General features: G+C 49.6%; 1 protein-coding gene, 1 non-coding gene and 1 pseudogene across 2 annotated transcripts; 2 read left to right on the top strand and 1 right to left on the bottom strand.

Moving 5' to 3' along the window:
• The first annotated feature begins 2,711 nt into the window (after positions 1 to 2,711).
• LOC147982041 (pentatricopeptide repeat-containing protein At3g13880-like) lies at positions 2,712 to 5,675 on the top strand. The gene is made up of 2 exons (XM_087514203.1): positions 2,712 to 4,420; positions 4,591 to 5,675. Exons 1-2 carry the CDS (start codon positions 2,787 to 2,789, stop codon positions 5,339 to 5,341), a joined length of 2,385 nt encoding a protein of 794 aa, XP_087370329.1. The 5' UTR covers positions 2,712 to 2,786; the 3' UTR covers positions 5,342 to 5,675.
• A 296-nt stretch (positions 5,676 to 5,971) lies between these two features.
• LOC125546167 (uncharacterized) lies at positions 5,972 to 7,611 on the top strand. The gene is made up of 4 exons (XR_015599097.1): positions 5,972 to 5,991; positions 6,418 to 6,537; positions 6,668 to 6,871; positions 7,215 to 7,611. It is a non-coding gene; the product is annotated as an uncharacterized LOC125546167 (transcript).
• Positions 7,612 to 9,921: 2,310 nt separating this feature from the next.
• Positions 9,922 to 11,604, bottom strand: LOC147982040 (uncharacterized; annotated as a pseudogene).
• Between the last annotated feature and the right edge of the window lie 16,378 nt (positions 11,605 to 27,982).

The raw sequence follows: 27,982 nt of genomic DNA, 5'->3' as shown, positions 1-27,982 counted from the left end.
ATACTATCAGACAGTCCTTCTTATCTCTCGTGGATCTCCATTGGTCTGCACTAGGCGATCAAGTTTTTTACCCGGAAGTTAAGCGTGCTCAGACTGAAGGGGGGGGCACGCTTAACTTCCGGGTTCTATTCCCCCTCGTTTCCAAGTCTGCACTTGTTGTTTCCCTGACAATAGTAAGCTGTCAATCCTATTAACCCTCAGGAGTTTAGCTTGAGCATGAAGTCACACGTTTCACTGTTTGAGTTTGAAACTATTATTCTAAAAAACAATAATTATTTAGTAACACTAATATTTCTTGAATAAATAGTTTGACCTGATTTAACCAAAATAAAAAAAAAATGAAATTTGAGCATATCTTTTTTTCCTTAAAGAATTTGAGGATTCTAAAAATTTGCAAACAAGCCGTAGGCAGTCAAAATCGGATGCGGATTTTCGTGCTGAAAATTTTGATATATTATACGTTTTTTTCGGACATCGTATGCAAAAGTTATAGCCGTTTTACTTTTTCATAACATTTTTTTGCAAAACATATTCAAATTTAAGTTTTTTAATTTTCCTAACTAGTAGATGTAGTAATATAACTACATCTCGAAGGATTTTATTTTTTGAAGTTTCTATCATTTCCTCTTTTTTTTTAAAACTAAAATGGCGATAAGGGGGGGGGGGGGGGGTTGTTGTAGAGTTTGAGAAATGGGCCTTTAGTCCCGGTTTGAGACATGAACTGGGACTAAAGGGCATCACACCCTTTAGTGCCGGTTTGAGACATGAACCAGGACTAAAGGGTGTGATGCCCTTTAGTCCCGGTTCGTGTCTCAAACCGGGACTAAATGATCCATTTGAACTGGGACTAATGCCTTTAGCCGCTCGAATCGGGACTAATGCTCACATTAGTCCCGGTTTATAATGCAACCAGAACTAATATGTATATTGTGCTGTGACCAAAGCCCTGTTTTCTACTAGTGGCGGTAGGTGGTCCGAACATGGAGAAACCAAATGGACCACACTAACATCTGAGAAAATGTCCCTCCACCAATTGTCAGCTAGAGCACGGTCCAACCTCACTTTCACGTTTGCTCTTCCCCTCCTTCTATTATCATATGTGAAAAGGAGCTCCGGCAAACCCAAGGTCATGGAACTCACAATCTTGTACAATTTCACGGAATGCTGCCATTTGGCTAGCCGGGCGTGGGGTGGCGAACATATGTTCGCACTGCCACGTAGTTTCAGGGCTGTTTGGTTCTAGGCCTAGGAGTGCCATACTTTGTCATACAATGTTTGCCAAACTTGGTTAAGGTTAGTTTTTCAAAATAAGAGCCACAAGTTGGCAAGCCTAAGGGAATCTTGCCACACTTTTTGTGTGTATGTGATGTGGGACCATAGTGTGGCTTGCCTAAGATGTGGTTTGAACCAAACACACATCTAAGTTGGTCAAACTTGCCTAACCTTAGATGTGGCAAACTTTGGCAAACTTAGTCTCAAACCAAACAGCCCCTTCATTACAATCCCCCATGAGCATCCATGGAAAGTCGCTCGACGCTCGGATGTCAGACAAGATGGTCCACATCCCATGATGGTTTCCAGTACACGGTTCATCATACACACAAGTTAAATGCCAAAAGGGATCAGTTGAGGAAGCACGAATATGAGCGAGTTGCAGGTTCTTAAGTATAGAAACATTTCGTACCATGCCGATAGGTGTTATTTTTCTACACATGTGAAATTGTTACACCATCACAAAAAAAAGCTACATCATGCTCTTTTATCTTTTATTCTACAGGAAAAAAACATTTCATCGAAGTTAAAAAGTCACTGCAGGGGTGTCTATAATACCTAAGTAGTTAATCCCTACTAACTTTAATTCTTTGAACATGCATCGCTCTATATTGTCAAATGTGCCATGTTATCATTCGCTGAACCTATTTTGTAGCACATGCATACCTCAATTTAATTATCCCATCTTGAATAATCCAGCGTACATGCATACTCTTTATTCACACATGACTATTTTGGAAAATAATAATTTTTGATTTGATCATTTCATTTGTACAAAATTATTCAAAATTAATCTTTAAAATCCGCAGCAGCACGCGGAAGTCACCTAGTTACTATAAATTTTCATAACAACATGTTAGATATATTTTTTGCGGAAAGGATTAGTCTATTATCAAAATTTATCGGGTGTACAAAATATCTCAATATAATAAAAATTATATAAAGATTCCCACCACTGGATGATCACTACCGCCGTCGGAGCGAGCCATCGACGCGTCGATGTCCCTGCTCCCCTACCGGAGCTGACTTGACCTTGTTGATGATAGCCGTGAAGTCTTGGTGCATGTTCCCCTAAGGACCATCACCCTGGATCCTTAGTCATCGTCGTTGAATCCATGCATAGATCTGAACCATCTGAGACCAAATCTCGTCACATAACGAGAAACGCAAACCTCACCGCCTCAAGAAGACGACATGAATCTACGTCGGAGCTCCGTCGACTATGTCCAAATGGACGAACTCGAGAAGGATCAAAATCCGAAAGACAAACTCAAAGAAGTGCCCTCATCTCACTTTCTTCTCGGTTCTTGGGTTCTATTTTATAGCAGATCTGGCATTGGCTTCTACTCCATCCGTTTTATAATGTAGACGTTTTTTTTGACACTACACGAATGTCAAAAAACATCGTAGATGGAGGGAGTATTCTAGAGCAGATCTGGACCACGAAACTTTGATCGGATGGTTCACAATCACTTCCTTCGCGGTTCGAACAGTTCGCCCGAGACGAGACGGGGATGCCTCCGCGGGCACCGCCGCCGGCGGCGTTCCCGTCCCTGGACGCTTACTACCTCCACCACCTTCGCTCCTGCTCGACGCCGCGCCACGCCGCCGCCGTCCACGCCCACATCGTCCGTGCCCACCCTTTCCCGTCCCTCTTCCTCCGCAACACGCTCCTCGCCGCGTACTGCCGCCTCGGCGGCCCCGCGCGCCGCCTGCTCGACGAAATGCCCCGCGCTAACGCCGTCTCCTTTAACCTCCTCATCGACGCCTACTCCCGCGCTGGACAGACTGAGGTCTCCCTGGCGACCTTCGCGCGCGCGCGCCGTGCCCCCGGCGTCAGGGCCGACCGGTTCACGTACGCGGCCGCGCTCGCCGCGTGCTCGCGGGCCGGGCGCCTGAGGGAGGGCAAGGCCGTGCACGCGCTGGCCGTCCTCGAGGGGCTCGCCGGGGGCGTGTTCGTCTCCAACTCGCTCGTCAGCATGTATGCCAGGTGCGGCGACATGGGACAGGCGAGGCGGGTGTTTGACGCCGCCGAGGAGCGGGACGACGTCTCGTGGAACGCGCTGGTCTCTGGCTATGTGCGCACTGGTGCGCACGATGAGATGTTGAGGGTGTTTGCTCTGATGCGCCGTTCTGGGATGGGCTTGAATTCTTTTGCTCTTGGCAGTGTCATCAAGTGTTGCGCTGGCAGCGATAACTCTGTGAGGGATATTGCCGCGGCGGTTCATGGATGCGTGGTGAAGGCTGGGTCGGACTCTGACGTGTTTCTTGCGAGCGCGATGGTTGACATGTATGCGAAGAAAGGTGCATTGAGTGAAGCTGTTGCGCTCTTCAAGTCAGTGCTTGATCCCAATGTGGTTGTGTTCAATGCCATGATTGCGGGGCTGTGTCGTGATGAGGCTGCTGTCGGTATGGATGTCCTTAGAGAAGCGTTAAGTCTGTATTCAGAGGTGCAGAGTCGAGGAATGGAGCCTACCGAGTTCACATTCTCCAGTGTCATACGAGCTTGTAACTTGGCAGGTGACATTGAATTCGGAAAACAGATACATGGACAAGTACTGAAGCATTGTTTCCAGGGAGATGACTTCATTGGGAGTGCACTGATTGACTTGTACTTCAACTCTGGCTATATCGAAGATGGGTTCAGGTGTTTCAGATCTGTTCCGAAACAAGATGTCGTCACGTGGACAGCGATGATTTCAGGGTGTGTTCAAAATGAGCTTTTCGAGAGGGCACTGACCTTGTTCCATGAATTATTGGCTGCTGGACTGAAACCTGACCCTTTCACTATATCGATAGTGATGAATGCTTGTGCCAGTTTGGCTGTTGCAAGGACTGGTGAGCAGATTCAGTGCTTTGCCACAAAATCTGGTTTTGGTCGGTTCACTGCCATGGGAAATTCCTGCATACATATGTATGCTAGATCAGGGGATGTGGATGCTGCAGTCCGGAGGTTTCAGGAGATGGAATTACACGACGTTGTGTCTTGGTCTGCTGTAATATCAAGCCATGCACAGCATGGCTGTGCTAGGGAGGCTTTACGTTTTTTCAGTGAAATGGTAGATGCAAAGGTGGTGCCAAATGAGATTACCTTTCTCGGTGTCCTTACTGCATGTAGCCATGGAGGATTGGTTGATGAGGGACTCAGGTATGTCAGATCATCAATTTTCAATTATTCATACATATATCTTTATCTGAAAAAAGAACTGTATATGGTCGGAACTTTGAGGTTTTTGTGTTGCTGGAGTGTGACTTACTGTCTTATACTAGAATTATACATGTTTCTCATTTGTCCATTCCTTTCATCGTATCATGCAGGTATTATGAAATCATGAAAAATGAGTATGCATTGAGTCCAACCATAAAGCATTGCACATGTGTTGTTGATCTCCTTGGCCGAGCTGGGAGACTAGCTGATGCTGAGGCTTTTATAAGGGATTCAATCTCCCATGATGAACCTGTCATCTGGCGGTCTTTGCTAGCATCATGTCGTATCCATCGAGACATGGAGAGAGGTCAACTTGTTGCAGATAGGATAATGGAACTACAACCCGGTTCCTCAGCATCCTATGTAAATCTCTACAACATTTACCTGGATGCTGGGGAGCTCTCGTTAGCTTCAAAAATTAGAGATGTGATGAAAGAGCGAGGTGTGAAGAAAGAACCTGGTCTGAGTTGGATTGAACTAAGGTCCGGGGTTCACTCTTTTGTTGCCGGTGACAAGTGCCATCCAGAGAGCAACACAATATATGCGAAACTGGCAGAGATGCTTTCCAAGATTGATAAACCGACAGCCACTGATGCTTCTGGCACAAAGTCAGATGACATCACTAGAAACAAGCAAAGTTGGATGAATTGGCACAGTGAGAAACTAGCTGTGGCATTAGGATTGATTCATTTACCACAGTCAGCACCTATACGAGTAATGAAGAACCTGAGAGTCTGCCGTGACTGCCATTTAGCTATGAAATTGATATCGAAGAGTGAAAAGAGGGAAATAATCTTGAGAGATGCTATTCGTTTCCATCACTTCAGAGATGGCTCATGTTCTTGTGCGGATTACTGGTAGTGGCTACTTACTAGTGCAGTGGTTCCAAAGTTGAATCCTTGAAGATAAATCTGACACGTTGGCATACCTATTTAGTTACCATAGTTAGGAGTGAAAATCATTTTTCAGCAGAGGCCTAGGGAACGTAAACTCCTGAAGCTTTATAGCCAATAAGTTATTCAGGGTGTACGGCACCAGTGTGGTGTTCTGATTCTTTAAAAGACAGTTCTCTGTATTGCTTTTCTCCCATTTAGGATTAAGATCTGTAGGGGCATATTGCAGCCTTGCGATGATTTAATCCTATTACATTTCTGCCAGCAGGAAGAAAGGCGCCTTAAACTCCTAAAAAGTGGCCTCCGCCAAACTGAATGGTTGAGTACACTGAATCACCTCCAAGGCATCGTGCTGATTCTCCTATTCGCCATTGACCAGATCCATCCCCTGTTAGGCATGGTGACAGAAGACCAGGATCTCCAATTAGAAAATATTCTCTCCTTCACCACCTGTAAGGCACACGTCGCCAATGCGGTGAGTTTTGGAAATTTCGTTCTTGTATCTAAGGTATTGTAATATACTGATGAATTGCTGACACTAGTCTTGCAACTGCCACCTAGGAGGGTTTGTGGCAGCTCATCACCTCGTAGATACTCACCCGGGCCTCCTAGAAGGCGGTAAGTCAATTCAAGCTTTGTTTATTGTTTGAGTTTCCTGTATAGATCGCTTATGTGCAATCTGTCTACCTTGTCCAGAAATACAGTATGTTATACATGGTTTGAGACCACTGTACAGCAGTATAATTTACACTGGCCTTATGTGTGCCATGTATCAGGAAGCATTACCTTCAGTTATGGACAGTGTTGTCTTGACATGTTTATACTTCACTATACAATTTTGGTCATGATCATGTCATTATTGTGTTAGAGCTTATTGATAATGCCTGGACATTTGGATGGGCAAGTCCATTACCATGTGCCAGTTATCTTGGTTTATTTATGAGATATCTTTGCTAATTGTTTCACAGTTTTTTTGTGTTGGCCTATTCGGTGCTGTACTTGTGTCAGAAAGTTGCAGTTAACTTATCTTGCTTTTATTAGCAGGTCACCACCCCCAAGGAGACTGAGCAGCCCTTCGAGAAGGTCACCACCACCACCACCTCCAAGTCGTCATAGTCGCTCCCCTCCTCTTCACTCTTGCTCCAGATCAATTTCTCCATATAGGTAATGAAATTGTTGCTGCCTCTCTTCCTCGTTTTTTTTTTTGTTTTTGAACCGACTCTGCCTTGTAAATCTTCCAACAGAGTCCATCTCCTTTTGTAAATGATATACCCAATTCTCTCTGTGGTAGCAGAACCAGAGGACCTCTTACATTGAGGCTGGCGTGGAAGGCGAGATTCATCCAACTCTGCATCACCCAGTCCTCTGAGGAAGGCGAGTGCAACATGTGTAGTGGTCTGTGTAGGAAACATGACTAGTTGAATGCTTGCTGCTTGCTTGTGTTTTGTTGGCCATGCGAGGCGACCTTAGAGAGATCAAGGAGCCGCAATCCTAGAAGGTCAGTGACTTTTTCTGGGTTTCTCGTGTTTTACAAGAATAAAATAAAACACACCAATGTACTCCCTCCGTCCGGGTTTATTGGGCCTCTTCGTATTTTGTGTCAGATGTTGACCATCTATAGACTACTAAAATGTAAAGTATATGCCATAAAAAATTATACTGTTGGATTTGTATTTGAAAGAGCTTTCCGACAATATAATTCTTGTGACATATAGTTTACATTTTGTTAGTTAATTTTTTAGGTCAAACTTTGGCCCAAAATAAGAGGGGGCTTAATAAATCCGGACGAAGGACGTATGTATCTACGGATCTTGAAAGAATTGTTTTTCTTCTGAAACTAGAAGGAGCATCTCGAGCGACAGTGGGAACAGCAGCACCCGCCTTCCCGGAGGCATAGGTACTAGAAGGAAACTCGGGGCAAACTGGGGATAACCCGGGCCGAAACAGGGCAAACCAAGGGGGCGAACGATCATGGATGTGGCTGGATATGCTTGGTGGAGTCCTGGATTTCGCACCGAGAGGCTTTGACTGTGCATTGATTGAAAATCTGGACATTATTCAGTCTGTCTCATTTGAAAATCGATGAGTTTTTTTTTACTAGTTGATCGTTCGATCTGCTCGTATGTGAAGTTGATATTTTTTTTGTTCATGGATTGTTGGTGTCACATTTGGAATGCGCTTGCCGCTTGGATCTTCATGTACCAGTGTTTACTAAGCTTTGCCCAGCCTGCTCGAGAAGAGATCCATTTCGGTACCTGGGTCGTTGCCGTTGGTATGTGCCTGCCGGGCTTGTCGTTCGACACCTCCAAGTCGGAGAGTTACTTGGTGGTGAATCAATGGATGAATACCAGACTTTGTTGGACACGTGACAGATAGCCCATAGAGTGATCAAGATCTTTGTGAACTCTTCATTAGACATAGTCTCGAGCCTACGATATGGAAGAGATGGCCATTCCTTCGCGTCTGGGCAGCAAGCCAGCAACTCAGTATCAACTAAAGCCTAGATCCCCCCTCGTAACCCCCTCGTCCGCCCCCGTTGGTGGCCAGGGGGAAACCCTAGCCGCCGCCGCCGCCGGGCATCTCTCCCCTACCTCCCTCACCCTCGCCGCCACCATCAGGGCCGTCGGGCGAAGCCTGGCCGGCAAGGGCGGCGGCGGGGTATCTCTCCCCTACGCGCGATCTGGCTGGCACGGGACGGCCTGTGCATGAAGTGGCACCGGACTACCGTGGGGTTCGGCGGCGCTGCGGGCGGATCCTGGCGGCGGCATGCACGACGCGCCGATGGCTGGAGTCCACGTTTGCAGCGCGGATTGGCGTCTGCGGGAGCGCCAGGATCTGGTGGCTGCGTGAGCCGTTGCGTCCGGTTCAGATCTTTCGCGATCTGGCGCTTGGACGCCGGCGGCCAGTGCGGGGTGGTGCTACTCGTCGTTGCCCAGGTTGGACTCTCTGGATCTAGAGCTCGGACGAATCTGCACTAGAGTCGCCCCATGGTGCTTTCTTCTCTGGATGGTTTTGTTTCTCGGTTTGTGGCCAGATCCGGAGCAGACAGAGGTTGGTGGTACAGGTTGGGGACCGGAGAAAACTTTGGTCAGCTAGCTCGACCCGACATCGGCGACGGCTTTGGCGTCGTTACCCTCCTTGGAGGCGAAGCCGAGGTCCCCTCCTATCCACCTCTGACCCACTCTTGGACGAAAGTCCAAAATCCGTCTTGGATTGGGCGGCGACGGCGCCCTTAGCGTCGTGTCCTCCATGGAGGCGCCGTCTTGGGAGGCTTGGGTGTTCGGGGGAGAGGTACTGTGGGTGGTGGGCTCTACATGGCAGCTCCTGCAGCGGCGACGGTGTGGAGGTCGGTAGGTGGAGCGGCGTTGGATCTACTGCGTCGACGACGACGAGTATTGGCGGCATGGTGTAGCTGATTCTCGACGACGGATGTGTCTAGATGGACGTGCGCAGGAGGAGGAAGCCGTCTGACGTCATGGTGGCGTTGACGGCAGACAGGCCTGGCAAGTTTGGTACATCATTTTTGCTCTGAGGATGGACCGAGGGATGATGGAGGTGACGGCCCTTGCAGCGTGCGGTGGTCACTGGGAGTGTGCCAGACCGGGGTGGGATCCAATCCAGGTAGTGGCTTGGATGGGACACCCGGCTTTAGATGTTAGGCTTTGGTGCGATGTCTGTTTGGTATTAGGTCCGGATATTCGGCACACCTTTATCAAGGGAATAGGAGTAGCAACAACGTTGCCAAGATGGTGGCTTCGGACTTATTGATGTATCACCTTGTATGATTTTTATGAATAATTAATAATATGACTGCATGCATCGTCCAAATGCAGAGGGCGGAGGTACATCCTCCTTTAAAATAAAATAAAGCCTAGATGCATACCATGGTGCATTCCAACAACGGGTGGCGCCATGAATCATTCGCCACGTTAAGGATCATTCGAGCAGTGTGCCGTCTTTGTCATACTCACTTTTGATGGAACCTTTGTGTTTCAAAGGTTTACTCCAAGTCTTCTCTGACGGATTAGAGCTGCTGTTCGGCCTTTCTTCTAGCCAGACCTGAACGTCCCCAACTTTCTTGGTAGTAACTAAAATTCTGTAAGCAAGCAGATGACTTATGTCTCATACGTGCCTTTCGTACACACTTTGAACACAAGCAATATGAAGAAGCCTCTTCGGGTATGAATGTATTAAATATCTATCTATCTACTCTACTTTATTTTTATTAATAAAGAAAATAGATATTCTTGGCCCGTCATTGCTATTGTATAGAAAAAACCCTGAAGTTTTCAATAATCAATCTATATCAATCTATAGGCCAGTTTGACCAGGAGGTGCTCGCGATCCGATCTAGAGCTGCCGCCGGACCCTTCCTCCCTACCCCCGCTCCCGTGCAGCGCCGCCGCGCTGCACCGGGGCGTCGGCGCCTCCCTCCTCCGCCCCCCTCCCCCCCCCGCCACCACTCTCCTCTCCGTCGCCGTCGGTGACGCCGCCAGTGCAAAGCCCGAGCGGCTCGGCGGCGGCGGTCTTCTGCTCGCGCGTGGCGCGTCAGCTGCTCAAGATCGACGCGGCGGCTCCGATCTTGATCTTCTTGGCGGTGATGGCGGACAACGGTGGCTGGAGTGTGGCAGCGGGTCTGTAGTCGCAGCGGGTGGCGGCGACGGCGGCCATGTTGTAGTCGCTCAACCTCCGGTTCGGCTTCGGATCACGGTGGCGCTCCTGGTCTTGATCTGCATCACGCGGGCACCCGGGACGGCGACCCTGGACTTGGCGGTTGTGTTCATCTCCTACGTCAGAAGTGGTCGGCCTGAGGCTGGGTGAGCAGATCTCGAGATCTGCAATCTAGTCCCGGCTGCGAGTCGGGCAGACATAGTTGCCGGTGAAAACCGAACCGACGGCGGACGATGGCAGCGGTCTGCGACGTTACCTTGATGAAGGCATTGTCCTGTAACTACTGTCCCCCCACTCGTGCTGCTCCTAGTAAAGTCCTCTAACATAGCAGTGTCTTTAACAAACTCAGCATTGACCTGTTCCACTCCCGAGAGCATCTTTTCACTGGTTAATTTTTTCTCAAGAAGTAGCTTCCTAGTTTCCCCCTCAGCAATTAAATTTTTTTCTAACTCATATTGGCTAGATACGACCTCTTTTGCATGTGAGCTACCGCCATTTTCAGCATCAGAAGCTGTGGGAGCACCATGTTTGGGAGATTTACCACTTCCAGCATCAATCCCGGATGATTTGTCCCGAGGTCGCTTCTCATTATTGCTTGATTTTTCTACAACAGCTCTAGGATGGCTCACTAAGATACCATCCTCCATTGGACCTCCTTCTTCCACAATGTCTTCTAGGTCAAAGAAAATGTTCTATATGTACCCATCCTCATGGAGAGGCGCACTGGGTGGAATTTTCCTCTGAGTATCTCACATTGTCTGTACAGCTCCATATCCAATTCAAACACATGCCCGATTAGCGACCCAACTTCATAAAAACCCTGGTAATGATGCAATGTTTTCGGCACTCCTGATATTGTGACCCAGCATACATACAACTTGTAAGAGGCCATAGAGGAGTTCGTCCATCTGTTCACCTTCACGTTAGCTTTGCCGCCAAACATACCAAAATATTTATATGCTTTCATTTCATCTATCTTTTGGACAGAAGGGAACTTCATTAGAAAACTATCTTTGAGGTACGGCTTTGCCTGCCACTGCCATCCCCACTGAAACATCATGCTAAACGAGTTCACCAATTGTTGTGCAGTGAGCACGTCATCTTTCACAGTAATAACAACAATCACCTGCTTGGCCTTATCTGCCTCCAGCTTTCTACTAGATCGTGCAGTAAACATCTGAAGTCCATCTGCCCCTATCCCGATCAGACCAGCCACTGCTTTGGGTTGCGTCAGTAGATTGCATTTGCGGGATATATGAGCGTCTCATTTAGTGCAATTAACACAGAACAACGAAGTCTTACAGTCCTTAACACCATGTCCTGGCTGTTCACATTTATAGCAGATGAAAGATGGTCTACTAGCATCAGTAGAAGCGTTGCTATTAGCTCCATCACTAACAAAACCAGACCCAACAATTTCTTTAGCATTGTTACCAAATCCAGCCCCACAAACCCAGTCTCAGATTTTCCATTAGGGTTGCTACTACTAGCACCTGCATTTATGAAACCAATGCCAAATTTTCCTTGTTCTGTCCCCTGACCAGTTCTCTGACCATTCATCCCTGCCTGCTGAAAATTACCAAGGCTCCCCCCATTTGTATATGTTGTTTAAACCCATATCCTGACTGGTTAGAGGCTGGGGGCATACCTGAATTGCCAAAATGATTGTATCCAGGACCAAAGAACTCTCCCGTTTGCATCAGCTGAGGAACTGGCTGTCCAGCAAAGGATCCAGATCCTGGCCCAAATCCACCACCGAAATATGGATTGACCAAAGAGGGCTGTTGCTGTGGTGGTCCGCGCCACCCTGGCCAGTCGTCGCCGGCCTGGCCAGCCTGCCGCCCACACCCACCTCCAGCACCGCCTTGCCTTCCCCTTCTCCAATCTCCCCGTCCAGCCATGACCAACCATGACCGCTTGGGCAAAGGTCAGGCCTTCCGCTAGACACAGGAAGGTGGAACCTCGATCCGCCGCCAACAACAGGCCACACCGCTGCCTCAACAGCCGCTCGCCGCCTAGGGTTTGCCTCACGGCCAGGAACCTCCAGCCACCACACACGAAATTGGGCTCAATTCGGAGCCGCACAGGTCCACAACGGTTGAAGGAGAGTGTCGGTGCAAAACCGGCGGATCTCGAGTAGGGGGTCCCGAACTGTGCGTCTAAGGCGGATGGTAACAGGAGGCAGGGGACATGATGTTTTACCCAAGTTCGGGCCCTCTTGATGGAGGTAAAACCCTACGTCTTGCTTGATTTATTCTTGATAATATGAGTAGTACAAGAGTTGATCTACCACGAGATCGGAGAGGCTAAACCCTAGAAGCTAGCCTATGGTATGATTGTATGTTGTCCTACGGACTAAAACCCTCCGGTTTATATAGACACCAGAGGGGGCTAGGGTTACACAAGGTCGGTTACAAAGGAGGAGATATACATATCCGTACTGCCTAGCTTGCTTTCCACGCCAAGTAGAGTCCCATCCGGACACGGGACGAAGTCTTCAATCTTGTGTCTTCGTGGTCCAACAGTCCGGCTAAAGGATATAGTCCGGCTGTCCGGAGACCCCTAATCCAGGACTCCCTCAGTAGCCCCTGAACCAGGCTTCAAAGACGATGAGTCCGGCGCGCAGTGTTGTCTTCGGCATTGCAAGGCGGGTTCCTCCTCCGAATACACCACAGAAGAATTTGAATATAAGGATAGTGTCCGACCCTGCAAAATAAGTTCCACATACCACCGTAGAGAGAATAATACTACCACAAATCTAATCTACTGACACGTTTTGGCAGCATGACATCACGCCACGGCCCGGTAATTATTTGAACCTTTTTTTCTTTAACCAGCCCCCGCACATAACGCGAGGCGGTTTCTTGACACGTCTTGTCAAAGCAGAGATTGTGTTCCCCTTATTACGGGATTCTCATCAATACGGACGTGGGTAACCCAACCATGCCTAGGACTCCTAGATTTTAGGCAAGTTCCAAACGGCCACGAGGAGGACGCTTGATATTCACCCTCTTTATAAAGGGACAAGGCTGCTACTTTTTCCCTCCCGTGCTCAATCGAATCCCTCCCCCGCCTCGAGTTCTAACACCCAAAGCCAAGGTCAAGTGCTTCGGACCTTCAATCATGCCCGGACCCAGCCTTCAAGGCCGGTGGATGTCTTCCTCCGCCACGGAGGAGGACATCAAGAAGTTGAGGGAGGCCAGATATCTGACCGCCGAAATTTCGCATAGGCTGCCCGCCCGAGGGCAGGTCGTCCCTACTCCCGAACCCAACGAGAGCATTGTGTTCGTCTCCCACTTCCTCTGAGGGCTAGACCTCGCTCTGGATCCCTTTGTCAGGGGTCTTATGTTCTATTACGGGCTGGATTTTCATGATCTGCCCCGGACTCCCGTCTTCACATCTCGTCATTTATTGTCGTCTGTGAGATCTTCCTCTGCATTACCCCTCACTTCGGCTTGTGGCTCAAGACCTTCGATGTGAAGCCGAAGATGGTCGAGGGACAGTATGCAGCGTGCGGAGGTGCTTTAATAAGCAAAATTGCTGATGCTCCATGGCCAAAGGGTTCCTTTCCAGAGGTGTCTGGATTGTGGCAACGGGAGTGGTTTTACGTCACAGCTCCCCGAAGTGCCAAGTGGGTAGCTGCCCCCACCTTTCGCTCGGGCCCTCCACCACAATTGATGTCATGGATCAGCAGGGGACTAAGCTGGGGTCCAGCCAAGGACGTGCCAATACTGCAGAGCCGTATCCGAGATCTCTTCGAGGGAGATTTCAGTCTGGTTATGGTAATGCAAGTCATGCTGGTTCGTCGAGTCCAGCCTTGCAAACGCCGGCCCTCCGCATGTGGGAGTTCAACCCAGAAGGACCGCGCACTATTCAGAATTTCCTTGGCATGACGCACGAGGAGATGTACAAATCGTTCTTCGGACCCCAAATAGAGTGTCCGGACACTACCAAGGACGTGGGCCTGAGCAGCAACCGCACCGCCGCCCAAGTAAGTAATCCCATGGCCGAACATACCGTCCTTTTATTTATCATGACATCATTCTGAAGAATCGCTCTTTGACCAGGACTGGATAACAAAGACGAAGATGATCCGATGTTCGGCCCCCCTTCCTGAAGGCTTGGACAATCCGGTGCTGGAAAAGATGCTTGAGCCAGCACCTTGTCCGGTGCCCTCAAAGGAAGACGAAGGGGGGAATAAAGAGGGCGAAAGCGGGCCTCCATCGCTACCTATTCCAACCGAGGGAATGAGCGCCTCCTCGAGGGAGGATAACCGAGGGGAAGAATCTAACATTCTCTCTCCCTGGGGAAGGAAGATGATTACCTCCGAAGATCCGGAAATCAAGGTTTCCAAACGGGAGAAGAAATCTCCGCCAGAGGGTCCTGCCTCGGAGGGTGTTCTTGCCACACAATGTCCGCGCGGGGATCAGCCCTCTAATGAGCTGTAAGTAATCAAAGGGTATTTAATGGTGAAGATATCCTACCTTACTTCTGAGGAAAATAACCGAAGTATTTATCTTGCAGTTCAGATCTTAGCCCTTCTCAGCTGAGCTCGTCTTCGGGGGATCTTCCGGAGATGATGGAGAGCGAAACGCCTCCCCCTGCCACGCCGCCTTACGAAGCGGGCGACCCTGAGGTGTCGTCGCGGAGGGCTTCTCCTGATCCGGCAAGGCCAGAAGGTAATCCTATGGCCACCCGAAGTCCTCAGTATCCGGCTCTCGAAGAGAGCAAAAAGAGTCTGGCATCGTCTGGTGCGCGGTCGGATGTATGGAGGGATCTGCTGTAGAAGGCGGCTATCTCAGAAGAGCACCGCACATTGATGGGTACGGTGATTGAAAGGATTTCGTCCGCCGAAAGCGGGCTGCATGAAGCCTTTATGAGTCTACTGACGGGTTTTGAGGTACGTGAAATGATGTATATTTTTGAAAGTACCGCACATTTTTAGATGTGCCTTGTGTAGATAGTAGCCCCTGAGACTCTGGTTGTCGTCAAAAACGGCGGCAAACAGAGGATCATAGTCCCAGGTAATAACCAGACTGCCTTTATGTGCAGGTGATGGAGGCTCTGGTGGCTAGCCGGATTGATGGGTATGCCGAACTAAAGTGGCAGCTGGATGCGGCAGATGCCGACATCGTGCTTGTCAACGAGCGGCTTGACGAGGCACAAGGTGAGTGACCTTTCTGGCAATCGTCACATAATAAGAGCAGCATGATGCCAGTATCTTTAATATGTTGTGACTGCAGATGGAGCGGCCATCGTGGAGACCCTTTGGGCGGAGCTTGCCCGAGCCAAGGAGCAAGTAAGGAGTAGCAATGCGGCTGCTTTGCAAGCAGCCGAAGAGTTAAGGGCCGGACAGGCCACACATTGCGAGAGTAAAGAGAAAATGGCCAAGATGGCTGTAAAGTTAAAAGATACTGCCGACCGTTGCTAGCTTCTTGAAGAATAAAACTGGGCGAAGGCGACGGACCTGGAAAAGGCCACGATGGCGACCAAAGATACCCGCTCTGCGATGAGAGCGAAAAAGGAGGAGCTGCGTCAAACCGGGGATATCGCGACTGGGAAACCCTTTATGCTGTGGAGGAAGTTTGGAGATCCTCAGTATGCCCCTCTGGACCGGCTGTGGAGTTCGGCAGACGCATATCTGGACTTGGCGGCGAGTGCTGTCGATGCGGCCGAATACTTCCGAGATTAAACAGATCGGGAAGTGGACAAGTTATTTTGGTCACAATTTATCATTCCAGAGCATCCGCTTCCATTGACTGATCGGCTTGCCGAATGGGCCGAGCTGAATAGATTGTCCGGACTAGCCATGAGGTCTGTTGTGGATCATCTGTGGCCGGAAAGGCCAAAGCCGAACAACTATTTTAGTTTGGTGCAGCAATTCCTTGGTGCGGTGCCGCGCATCAATGCGATGAAGAGGTCGGCGTGCATCGAAGGCTCGCGGATGGCCCTTGACCGTGTCAAGACATACTGCGCGGAGATGGATGCCACCACTGTTGCGGCGCAGGGTTCGGCCATAGGCCGAGTGGCTGCCGAGCACTATTTTAAAGAAGTTCTTGAAGGTGCTCGTTCGATAGAGGCCCAGTGCTCGAAGAATATTATGTTTGAGTGACATGTATTCCCATTGTAAAAACAATGTTTTATTAAGTTTATCAAGGCTGTATTTATACTTTTGCCCGAAAGTATTATGACGCCTCCTGTGCGGCCGTTTATGTATATATGTATATAACCTGAAAGATTGCAATCGTCGGCTTCAACCCCCACGCATATAATGCGGGGGTGTTCGCAGAAGACGCATGTTCACACTTGACCCAATGTCTTGGTCCATTAAGGAGGTGATAGCGCAGCGAACTAGGCAACCAGACTATAATGCTTTAACACTTTCACTTAGCCAGAGGAGTTTGACAGTGGGGCTACTATATAGCCCCTTGTGGCTCCGCACTTATCCACATTCGGGGTGCGTACATGCCTGGCCGGGAAACGGCCCTTCGTTAGGGCGGAGGAATCCCGAAGATTCCGATAGGTCATCGAGTGGTTGACAAGTCTCACGCTATATCATGACAGCCAGTTTTCGGCTTTCTCTACTGAGGTGCTCGTCCGGATGAACCAGGGCACAATCGCAGTAGTTCTCCTGGTGCCGCCTTAGTCGATAGAGCGGAACGTAAGACAGCAAAACACAGGAGCCGGGCAAACCCAACATTTGACCAAAGACATGATTCGGAGCTGATGCATATAAGGCCAAACTCGCGACGCCGAACACTCCCTAAGGTATTCGGTCTTTATGGTGTAAACCGGGCCTAAACAGTGCCCTTTGTAATAAGCCCCTAGTGTCCAGGTACGTGCAATATTCTGACGTGACCACATACCAATACGTTAGCATCCTTCTCAATTGTACTGAGAATCCGAGGAATGTGTATCAACAAGAGACAGTAAAAAAGGTTTACGCAGGGTCTTAATCTAAAAAGAATCCTTGGGACGGGTCCCTACTGCACGTCTGCGCCTGTGTCTCCGTTGTGCCGTATTCTGGACGGGTGTAGCACGATAGTCATCTGAAAAAGAGAGGAACTTAATTGAAAAGTTGCCGTGCAAAAGGTAAGTTATACTAAATAAACAATATGAGTAAAGTTGAGCCTGATTGTCACTTGTGCGCGCGCGTTGAGCCCCTTGTATTGTAATAGGGGTATAGCCATCAAACCTGTATCAATTACATATAGCAGTACCGGACTCGTCAAACCGTGTCCGTGGTCTTAACGACCTGTCAGATGCTTTAGTTGGTGAGACCGTTTAGTGTGCGGCTGCCAAGGTAGCCGCACGGTCTTCCGCACGCAAGGAGCGCTCAATATTTCCATTTACTGTAATGATGCCACGTGGATCGGGCATCTTAAGCATGAGGGAAGCGTAATGCGGTATTGCGTTAAAGTGAGCGAAAGCTTCGCGTCCGAGTAGTGCTTGATGACCACTTTGGAACAGAGCGATGTGGAATGTTAAGTTTTCGCTACGGAAGTTATCGAGAAAGCCGAATATAACCTCTAGTAGCAGGGAGCCCGTGCAATGGGCCTCTGGGCCCGGCGTTACTCCTTTAAAGGTAGTATTGCTGCGGCTAATTTTTGTTGGGTCTATCCCCATTTTACGGACTGTGTCCTGATATATCAGGTTTAGACTGCTGTCACCGTCCATCGGGACTCGTGTGAAGTGATATCCGTCAATCATTGGGTCTAATACCAAGGCAGCCCATCCTGCACGCCGGATACTTGCCGAGTAATCTCGATGGTCAAAGGGGACCGGTTGGAACGACCAGTGGCAGGACTCCGCGGTGATAGGCCCTGGGGCATGTGTCTCTAGGAGTGCCGCTTTGTTTCTCCCCTTTGTCACGTGTAATACGTTTACTGTTTTGACTTCTGGTGGGAACTTCTTTTGTTCCCCAGTTCTTTGCTTGCGAGGCTCGTCCTCGTCTTCGCTTGGTGTATCCTGCCCCTTGTGTTCGGTGTTGAGCTTGCCGGACTGCTTGAAGACCCAACACTCTCTATGGGTATGATTTGCAGGTTTATCGGGGGTGCTATGGATCTGACATATTTGGTCCAGAATCTTGTTTAGGTTGGACAGTTCGTCTCTGTTGCCTTTGGGGGGCAGCTTTTGCTGACCTAGCCGAGAGCTTTTGAATCCGGCGTTTACCGCTGTGCTCTTCGGGCTGTCTTCTTTATTCCGGCGCTTGTTTTTACTGCGTCGTGATTTCCCGTTTCCGTCCCTGACTTCGGATGTACTTGGGTCGTTGATGCTGCATCGGGCTAACCAGCTGTCCTCGCCCGCGCAAAAGCGGGTCATGAGGCTTGTTAACGCTGCCATTGTTCTCGGCTTTTCTTGGCCGAGGTGTCTGGCAAGCCATTCGTCTCGAACGCTATGCTTGAAAGCTGCTAAGGCTTCGGCGTCCGGACAGTCGAATATTTGGTTCTTTTTAGTGAGGAACCTGTTCCAAAGCTTTCGGGATGACTCCCTGGGCTGTTGAGTTATATGACTTAAATCGTCTACATCCGGTGGTCGGACATAGGTCCCATGAAAATTTGCCCGAAAGGCGTCTTCGAGCTCTTCCCGGCTTCCAATGGAGTTTTCGGGGAGGCTTTTAAGCCAGTGCCGAGCTGGCCCTTTGAGCTTGAGGGATAAGTACTTGATGGCGTGGAGATCGTCTCCTCAAGCCATATGGATATGGAGGATGTAGTCCTCAATCCAGACCCCAGAGTCTGTCGTTCCATCGTACGCCTCTATGTTTACGGGTTTGAATCCCTCTAGAAATTCATGGTCCAGCACCTCATTGGTGAAACATAGCGGGTGTGCGGCACCCCTATATTTGGGTGTACCATGGTATTGGGATGTTTGTTGTGTTGCATTGCGTGCTGGAGTGCGCTTGCGTGGCCCGTAGATGGATCTGGTTGCGCCGTACTTTTGATGCGAATCCTCACGTGGATCGCATACCGGCTTATGTGCGGCGTCGTTTGCCGTTCTATGTTGGCCACGAGGTCGTCTATTCGACTGGATGGCCGTTTTGTTTTTTGATTGCGGGGGATCTAAGGCCTCCTCATCGAATTCAGGTAGCAGATTTCGCTTTGGGTAGCTCTTGATGTGGCGATTACCGCCGTACTTCGCTGCAGTGTTGAGTACTTCACTCCATTTGATTCTGAGTGTGTCTTGTGCAGCCCTGAGCCTTTACTTCTGCGTTTTCAGACTCCTCGTAGTGGCAACCAGCCTTTGATGGGCATTCTGTTGCTCCGGGTGCTTGTCCGGTGTGATGTCGTCCGGACTGTTATCTTCGACGGGGTCGGGTTATTCTGTTTGATTCTTCGTATTGCCCTGGTCGGGCGATGGTTCACCCTGCTCTATCGCTGGGTCTATATGACCGCTGTTTCTGCCGAGGCGGGATTTGGAGCGGCGCTTACGCCGCCGCTTTGACTGCTTCTCGAGGGAACAACCCTTCGCTGCGTCCTTCCGTTCCTCGTCGTCGTTTTCTTTGGGTGTGTCCACCATGTATACGTCATATGATGAAGTGGGCGTCCAGTGCCCTATGGGCAGTGGTTTCTGTTCGTCTCCTGCATCGTCGTCCATACCGTCAATGTCTTCGGAGTCGAAGTCGAGCATGTCGGTCAAATCGTCGACAGTGGCTACTAAGTGGGTGGTGGGTGGACGGAAAATTTCTTCGTCATCCGCATCCCAATCCTGCCGGACATAGTTCGGTTAGGACTCTCCTGACAAGGAGAGAGACCTTAATGAGTTCAGTATGTCGCCGAAGGGCGAGTGCTGAAAGATATCCGCGGAGGTAAACTCCATGATCGGCGCCCAGTCGGATTTGATAGGCACGGGCGCAGGCGGTTCGGAGTCCGTGGCCGGAGAAGGATCCGGCAGTTTGGCATCACGGCTCTCGTGAAGGGTAAGGTCGATATTCGGCTCGATCACCGCTGAGGATACGACCTCCGTGGCGGGGTCTATCCACCAGTCCATGGATGGCGCAACTGGCTCCGAATTGAGGGTCAGAGCGATTGCCGGCGCGATCTCCTGGACGCTGTCCGATGGCAGAGCTAAATCATGCTCATCGTGACCGTGTGGCGCACTAAGCGGTGGCTCGAATCCGTCGAAGATCAAATCTCCGCGGATATCGGCCGTGTAGTTTAAGCTTCCAAACCTGACCTGGTGGCCAGGGGCGTAACTCTCGATCTGCTCCAGATGGCCAAGCGAGTTGACCCGCAGTGCGAAGCCGCCAAATACGAAGATCTGTCCGGGGAGAAATGTCTCACCCTGGACTGCATCGCTATCGATGATCGAAGGATCCATCAAGCCTAACGGCGACGACACAGAGGAACTCTCAATGAAAGCACCAATGTCGGTGTCAAAACCGGCGGATCTCGGGTAGGGGGTCCCGAACTGTGCGTCTAAGGTGAATGGTAACAGGAGGCACAGGACACGATGTTTTACCCAGGTTCGGGCCCTCTTGATGGAGGTAAAACCCTACGTCCTGCTTGATTTATTCTTGATAATATGAGTAGTACAAGAATTGATCTACCACGAGATCGGAGAGGCTAAACCCTAGAAGCTAGCCTATGGTATGATTGTATGTTGTCCTACGACTAAAACCCTCAGGTTTATATAGACAGCAGAGGGGGCTAGGGTTACACAAGGTCGGTTACAAAGGAGGAGATATACATATCCGTACTACCTAGCTTGCCTTCCACGCCAAGTAGAGTCCCATCCGGACACGGGACGAAGTCTTCAATCTTGTGTCTTCATGGTTCAATAGTCCGGCTAAAGGATATAGTCCGGCTGTCCGAAGACCCCTAATCCAGGACTCCCCCAGAGAGGAGTTAGCGAAGGCGTCTCCTGAAAATCCGCCATCGATGTCGATCCTTTGTGTGTTTGGATGGGCGCCACGTGGGTAGTCCATCCGCCATGGATTAGGTCAGCGCAGTCAACAGCTGGAAGCGCGTTGGGGCCGCCCATGCCTTCGCTCCGGTGCTCTCGTGAGAGCAATCGATCGCCGTCAATTGCCGCAACCCAATCTACCTCCGACGCCGCGGCTCGTCGGGAACCCTGTCGAGGACGCACCCACGCATCATTGGAAGGAATTGGTGGGGACTGAAGACAGGGACGATCACATACTCCCACCCGAGTCATCGCCGGCGAAGCGAGGTCACCCGGATGCACCGAAGACCATCCATCATCATCCTTGGCATAGGAGTCAGGGCCGCGCGAGCCTTCGGCCGATAGTCCGCCATCCGGCTGTACCCGCCCCCGCAGCCCTCGCTCGGGAGCGACATCCTCTTCCCCCGATTCCCTCCCTCGGCCGTCGGCTGGGGCGGGCGATGCGCGCCGCGGGAATCGGCGCTCCACTCCAGCTTCTCCGCCGCCCTCGCCAGCTGCTTCTGCAGCTCGGCCTGCCCTCCGCCGCGGCTCCCTGAACCACGTACGCGCTCACGCGGCGACTGCTCCGCCGGAAAGATGCGAGCTCTTGTCTGTATGACTAGGCCGTATGTTTTTTTTTCGAAATGACTATGTACGTAGTGTGTATTGACCTGGACGTGTTGTGTTCCTTGGCGAAGTATTCCCTCCGTTTGAAAATACTTGTCGAAAAAATGGGTAAAAATGGATGTATCTAGAACTAAAATGCGTTTAGATACATTCATTTCTCCGACAAGTATTTCCGGACGGAGAAAGCACTATTTTGTTCATGTCGATTAATTGGTTGCAATCAACAAAAATATTGCAATCATTGATTAATTGGTTGCAATGGACTTGGTTCATGTAGCCGGAGTGTGTTTCGCTGGCCTGTTTTGTTTGGTCCGGTATATGATCCGATCTCTGGGTTCCGTATACGAGAGAGAGAGAGAGAGAGAGAGAGAGAGAGAGAGAGAGAGAGAGAGAGAGAGATCCAGAAACGGAAAACCCCGATCCACGAGCGCATATATAGAATCCAATCGATTTCCTGCTGCTCGTGCACGACGCGGAACCATCAGTCCTCGATTCATCACCATGGAAGCCGGTGGCAACGGCGGCTGCTTCCCCTGCGACGTGCTCCTTGACATCCTCCGCCGCCTCCCCGCACACGCCCTCGCCCGGTGCAGGTGCGTCTGCCGCGCGTGGCGGGCCGTCATTGACGACGCTGCCCACGACATCCTCCTCCCGTGCTACTTCCCCCGGCGAGTCTTCCCCGGCATCTTTGTTACCAAGGTCGGATGCCGGTCTGACGCCGCCTTCTTCGCCCCGCCGCGGGCCACAGGAGGACGGTGCGCCGACGACGACCGGTCTGACTTCTGGCGTCCCGTCTCCTTGCACGGCGGTGCTTCCGTGCACCACTCGTGCAACGGTCTTCTCCTCCTCGAGGACGGGTGCGGAGACTACCACGTGTGCAACCCGGCCACCACGCGGTTTACTTGCCTGCCACTCCCAAATATGCCGCCGATGTGTGAAGTCGATGTAATGTTCCTCGCCTTTGACCCGGCCGTGTCGCTGCACTATGAGGTGTTCCTTTTTCAGAAGGAGGTTCCCCCACGAGTACCGGAACCACCTACGTGGGTAGACCTAGAGCAAACATACTTGCCCAGATTGTTTGGAGAAGAGCAATTGTCCGAAGAAGAAGAGGAGGAGGAAGAAGAGGAACAAGAAGAAGAGGAAGAAGAAGACAACTTGGATGTGAAGCACATCGAGGTTTCATCACTGGATCAACTACAAAAGGACGGGGTCAAGGACCCGAAAGAAAAGGTGGTGCCTTTGACAGTGTACTCCTCGCGCACAGGGAACTGGGAGAACCGGGAGTTCACACCTGGATGTTGTGCCCCAGGGCACCTCTACGATATGGTGATGACCAATTCTCTTGACGGCTATGTAAAGACGTGGTCATCCGAGTATTGGCACGCGTCGCTCTATGTGCATTGCCACAATTGTGTCCTCATGATCTTACGACTCTCAAAGTGCACTTATGATATGGTCCGGCTTCCTGGGGAACCCTACGGTAGAAAGGGAGTTTACTCGCTGCCAGAAAGTTCTATCTTAGCAAGCTATGAAAGAGGGATTCACTATGTGGCCGTTAACCAGTGGCAGCTCCAGGTATGGACACTGAATGAATCAGCATGTGGTCAACTAGGATGGACATTGGCACACATGGCCAGTCTCAACCTACACAGTCATATAATTGACGATCTTACAACACAGCCGAGGGTGAGATGGGGGGTGGCTGAAAGTAGCGACAAACTAGTGAGCTCTTTCAAAGATAGTTACTATGGAGAAAGCATATGCAGTGAAGATATTTTTCATAATAATATGACCGAGGACGACAACTTTGAAGGTGTGAAGGAGGAGAAAGAGAGGGACGACAACTATGAAGTTGTGGGAGAGGAGGAAGGAGACGAAGTAGAAGAGGAGATGTGTGGAGGTGGCTCTCAATATTCCTGGAACTCCGATGAGGATAACTTCATCCCCGTGGATGAAAGCGCCAACCACCTCGGTCCACCGGCATGGCGTTATTGCGCAATCATGGGATTCCATCCTCACAAGAATGCGCTCATCCTCCTACTTCAATCGTCAGTGGTAGTGTATCACCTCGATACGTTGAGGATACAGTATCTAGGTGATGACTACGAGCTCGTCAAAGACAACATGCAACAAGCTTGTTGCGCCTACCGTTTCTTTCCCTACCGACCTTGCTACGTGGATGTATTGCCGGCAGAAAAATTGTCCCGGTCACCTTTTTAGAGTGTCCTGTTATATATAGCTCTTTAAAATGCACAATTGCTTGGTTATGTCGTATGCTATTACATTTAGTCTGTCAGTTGGATTGAGTATATTTTGCTATCATTACCTATTGTTGTATGTACTCGGACCCAAACTAGTCCAACGTTGCTCAGCTCAGCTCAGCTCAGAACGTATGCACGTACCCAAACTCGCGCAGGAAAATTGCAGATCGGCCGGCCGGACGTCCTCAATCCATCGCTATATTCTTATGCCGTTGGGCTCTAACTAACCCCGACTGCATGCATCCACATTAATCAGCTTGATTATGGGAGGCAGCTAGCCAGCTAGGATATTTAGAGCATCTCCAACAGGCGCCTAAAAAGAGCTCCGCGCATTAAAATTTTGTTTTTTTGGCGCCGCACAGCTTCAGCAGATAATGTAGCGCTAAAAGTTTTTGGGCGCGCGCTGAAAAACGCTATCGCACGTAACATATTTTGGGCTCCGGATTGCGCGCGCTTCACAATTTGCACTGTGTGCTTTTTATGCGCGCGTTTTTGGGCGTCTACAAAAGCGATGTTGATCCCGACGCACTAAAAATGCTAAAGTGGTGCGCTATAATTTTTAGAGAAAAGTATACTTTTCGTCCCTCAACTTTCAGTGAAGTCTAGATTTGGTCCCTCAACTCCGAAACCGGACAACTTGCACCCTCAACTAACGAAACCGGACAAGGTTCGTCCCTAGTCTTGATTTTGACCGGTTTTGGTGCTAACTGACACCGGTTTTGACCGGTGCTGACTCAAATTCGCGTTTTTTTTCAAATCGGTGTTCCTTTTCCAATCCATGAACTTTATTTGAAATTCAGATACTTGTTTCAAATTGACATAATTTTTCAACTCCACAATTTTTTTTTCTAATTTGGGTTAAAGAAATTCAAATCCGCGTACGTTTTAAGTTCACACAAAATTTTCAAAAGCCAAAAATGTACACGAATATGAATAAGTACGTCAATTTTAAAAAAATTACATGAATTTGAAAAAAACACATGAACTTTAAAAAAGTATGGGGATTTAAAAAAAGTACGTGAACTTAAAGAAAGTACTCGGATTTGGAAAAAGTATACACATTTTTAAAAAGTTCACGTATTTGAAAAAACTACCCGAATTTGAAAACATTAAGCGGAATTGGAAAAGTACGCGAATTTGAGTCAGCAGGTCAAAACCGGGGTGGGACAGCACCAAAACCGGTCAAAACCATGACCAGGGATGAATCTTGTCCGGTTTCAGTAGTTAAGGGTGCAAGTTGTTCGGTTTTGGAGTTGAGGGACCAAATGTAGACTTCACGAAGAATTGAGGGATAAAAAGTATACTTTTCTTTAACTTTTATTGGGCGCCAAATTTTTGTGCGGCCATTGAAGATGGTCTTAGTTAGACCAACTTACACATTCATTAGCGTTGAAAAATTTGTGACCAGGAAGCTGCGACCGTCGAGTCCGGAAGCTGCTGACTGCGACGAAAAAAGCTATGACCGGTGAGCTCAGAAGCTGCGACCGACACGACAATGAGCCGGGGGTGCTGCAACCAGCATGACACTGAGTCACTGACACTGAACTACAACCGTCGAGTGATTTTGTCGCAGCTAGCCCAGGTCTGGTTCACGTGTCCGCGTGCGTCTGCTAGCTGCTTGCCTGCTCGCAAGTTGGCTATTGTAGATCACTTAAGCTGCTTGCCTGCCTGTTTGCAAGTTAATTTTGTACGTAGGCGTACACTCCGGCGATTTTTGATCTAGTGCTCTAAATCCAATATAGGCGAACGCGGGCAGCGCGAGGTACCTTTTATACGCAGAGGCCATCTTAAGGGTGTTTGGGGCCGTTTTCTAAAGTCTGTAGCAGAAAGAGTTGTCCGGAGTCCGGACTCGTGTCCAAATCGTCCGGGCTTAATCCGGATGATCTGGGTGGTATTCGGATGATCCGGCTTCAAGGGGCCTGAAATCTATGGTTCTGTTAAGTTAACCGGATGATATTCTGGACGTTCGGGTCATTCATCCGGCTTAGGCCGGATGATCCGGATCCCGGCCCTGATAATCCGGCCAAATACTCTGCAGCATACTGTTTTGCCTGTAAATTTTGCATACGATCTCGGATTAAGACAATGTTTATATCAGAATCATCCGTTTCGATGAGACGAAGAACTTTGTAGTTGTAACTTTTCCCATCCGATGTCATCTTGATAGGGTTTTGTGCCATGCAAAAATCTGGTGTCAACAGTCGGCGTACACTCCGGCGATTTTTGATCTAGTGTTCTAAATCCAACACGGGCGAACGCGGGCAGCGCCGGTGGCCGGCGAGCAGAACGAGGTACCTTTTATATGCGTGTCTTCAGATTGAAGGTTCAGACCAGGGCGTCTTAATCCAACGCACGCGCGCCGAATTTGGGCCGGTCGGAGCGCTCCTAGCGTTGGCCGAAACAAAAGTGGCTAGGGTTTCACGCCGCTGCCTCTGATCCACGTTGCCACTCCACTCCGCGGCCCCTACCACATCTTCTTGCGCTTCCCAGCAGATCAACGCCGCCCAGCTTGATCGATCTCCTACCCCGTCTCGTACGATCTAGATGGGCGATGATGGAGATGCAACAAACAAGGCGTGGACAGGGGAGAAGAGGCGCCGAAAGCACCTACCCGCATCATCTTCCGATGCTCCTGCCCAAGTGCCCAGCTCCATGGAGACATGGAGGACACCATCCAAGGGGGCCAATATCAGATTTCTCATGCGACAGGCATGGTGGACGCCGTCCAAGCGGGCCAAGATCATGATCTGCTGCTGAAAACAGAGCCGGCACAAGAAGAAAGCGAGGAGCGTTTCGGGCCGCACTTCCTTCTCAGCAAGGAAGACCAGGACAAGGATTCTCAACTTTTGCTTGCCAATATTCAGAAGGAGGCCGATTATCCTACTGACCTGCCACTTTATTTGACATGGGAGGAACACGGCAAGATGAAAGCGTGCCTTGCACGCTATCACATTGCTCATTACAAGGTACCTACATGTTGTATCGATCAGTCACCGTTCATTTTAATTCATGTATGTACTAAAGATTGTACTTGTGTGCCATAGCAGCAAATCCAGTCCTCTGGTTTGGTATGTGTGGATGATTTTTATCTCATGTTTTTATCCTCCATCTGTAGGCCGTGAGACCGGAGTGTGCACGTGAGCTTAAGGAACGACCAGAAGAATACACTGATGATGAACTATGAGGAGGTCTACTTTCAGCGGTTAGAGGATGATGAAAATTTTGAGTGGTACATCCATTGTGCTGACACCCACAACGTTGAGTTGGATGACTACCTGTTGGCTTTTGATCGCTAGATCAATTCACCGGAGAGCAGCAGCACACGTAAGGTGCAAAGCTAGCAGACAGACAGCTTGATTGATCCAGTAACTAGCTAGCAGTACGTGCACTGTGGTCCAATACGTACGTACTGGTCTGCGACTTGCAGTAGCTTCTAGCACCAACAGAATCGATTCGGTCTTAGCAGACGTAGCGATTTCTCTTTGACCAGACGAACACGACGCAAATAGATGGATTGCAACAGGCTCGTCTCGAGCCTGGTTCTTTATTGCTTTGATCTGAATCGGTTGTCTATTACAGGGGCTGGTACATGTATATATGGGAGACTAGGCTTGCTATCAGCGAGTGTTGAAGCATCTGTCGGTGCTGCAACTGGCTATGGCGACGACGAGTGAGGATGCTGAGACGACGGGGGTCGCGAATGCTACAACACTCGGCCATTTTGGGTTCTTTGAAACAGCAAAACACAACACTGGTAGGCATCTGAGACAAACAAAAATGTGATATGTTTTCTTTTTCCGAAAATTGGTAGTTTTACGCTATTCACTCGGGAAGAAGACAATGACTTGACCTATATCAATTGCTGGTAAGACAATGACTTGACCACTGAATTTGACCGTGACGTTGGACCTGGTAATATCACCATATTTGGCATGTACGTACCTCATCAAGTACAATGTGGAGCTACTCATGGTAAGGCATCGCCCATCTAGATGTGCGTGGGTCACTCTAAGCAGAATTTAGCAAAAACTCTTGGGTGCCACTAACCGGCCGGAGGGCTAGGGGGCGGTCAATCACTCTTCATTACCATGGACTTTTCCATGTCCGTCTCGGCACCTCGTGAAGAGATGGAGCAAGAGGTGATACGTGATAGCTTTGTTTGATCGTCT

This window comes from Triticum urartu, chromosome 3A (assembly GCF_056163025.1).
Source record: "Triticum urartu cultivar PI428250 chromosome 3A, HENAU_Tu73, whole genome shotgun sequence".
Lineage (NCBI taxonomy): Eukaryota > Viridiplantae > Streptophyta > Magnoliopsida > Poales > Poaceae > Triticum > Triticum urartu.
This window is presented reverse-complemented; position numbering and strand designations above follow the sequence as displayed.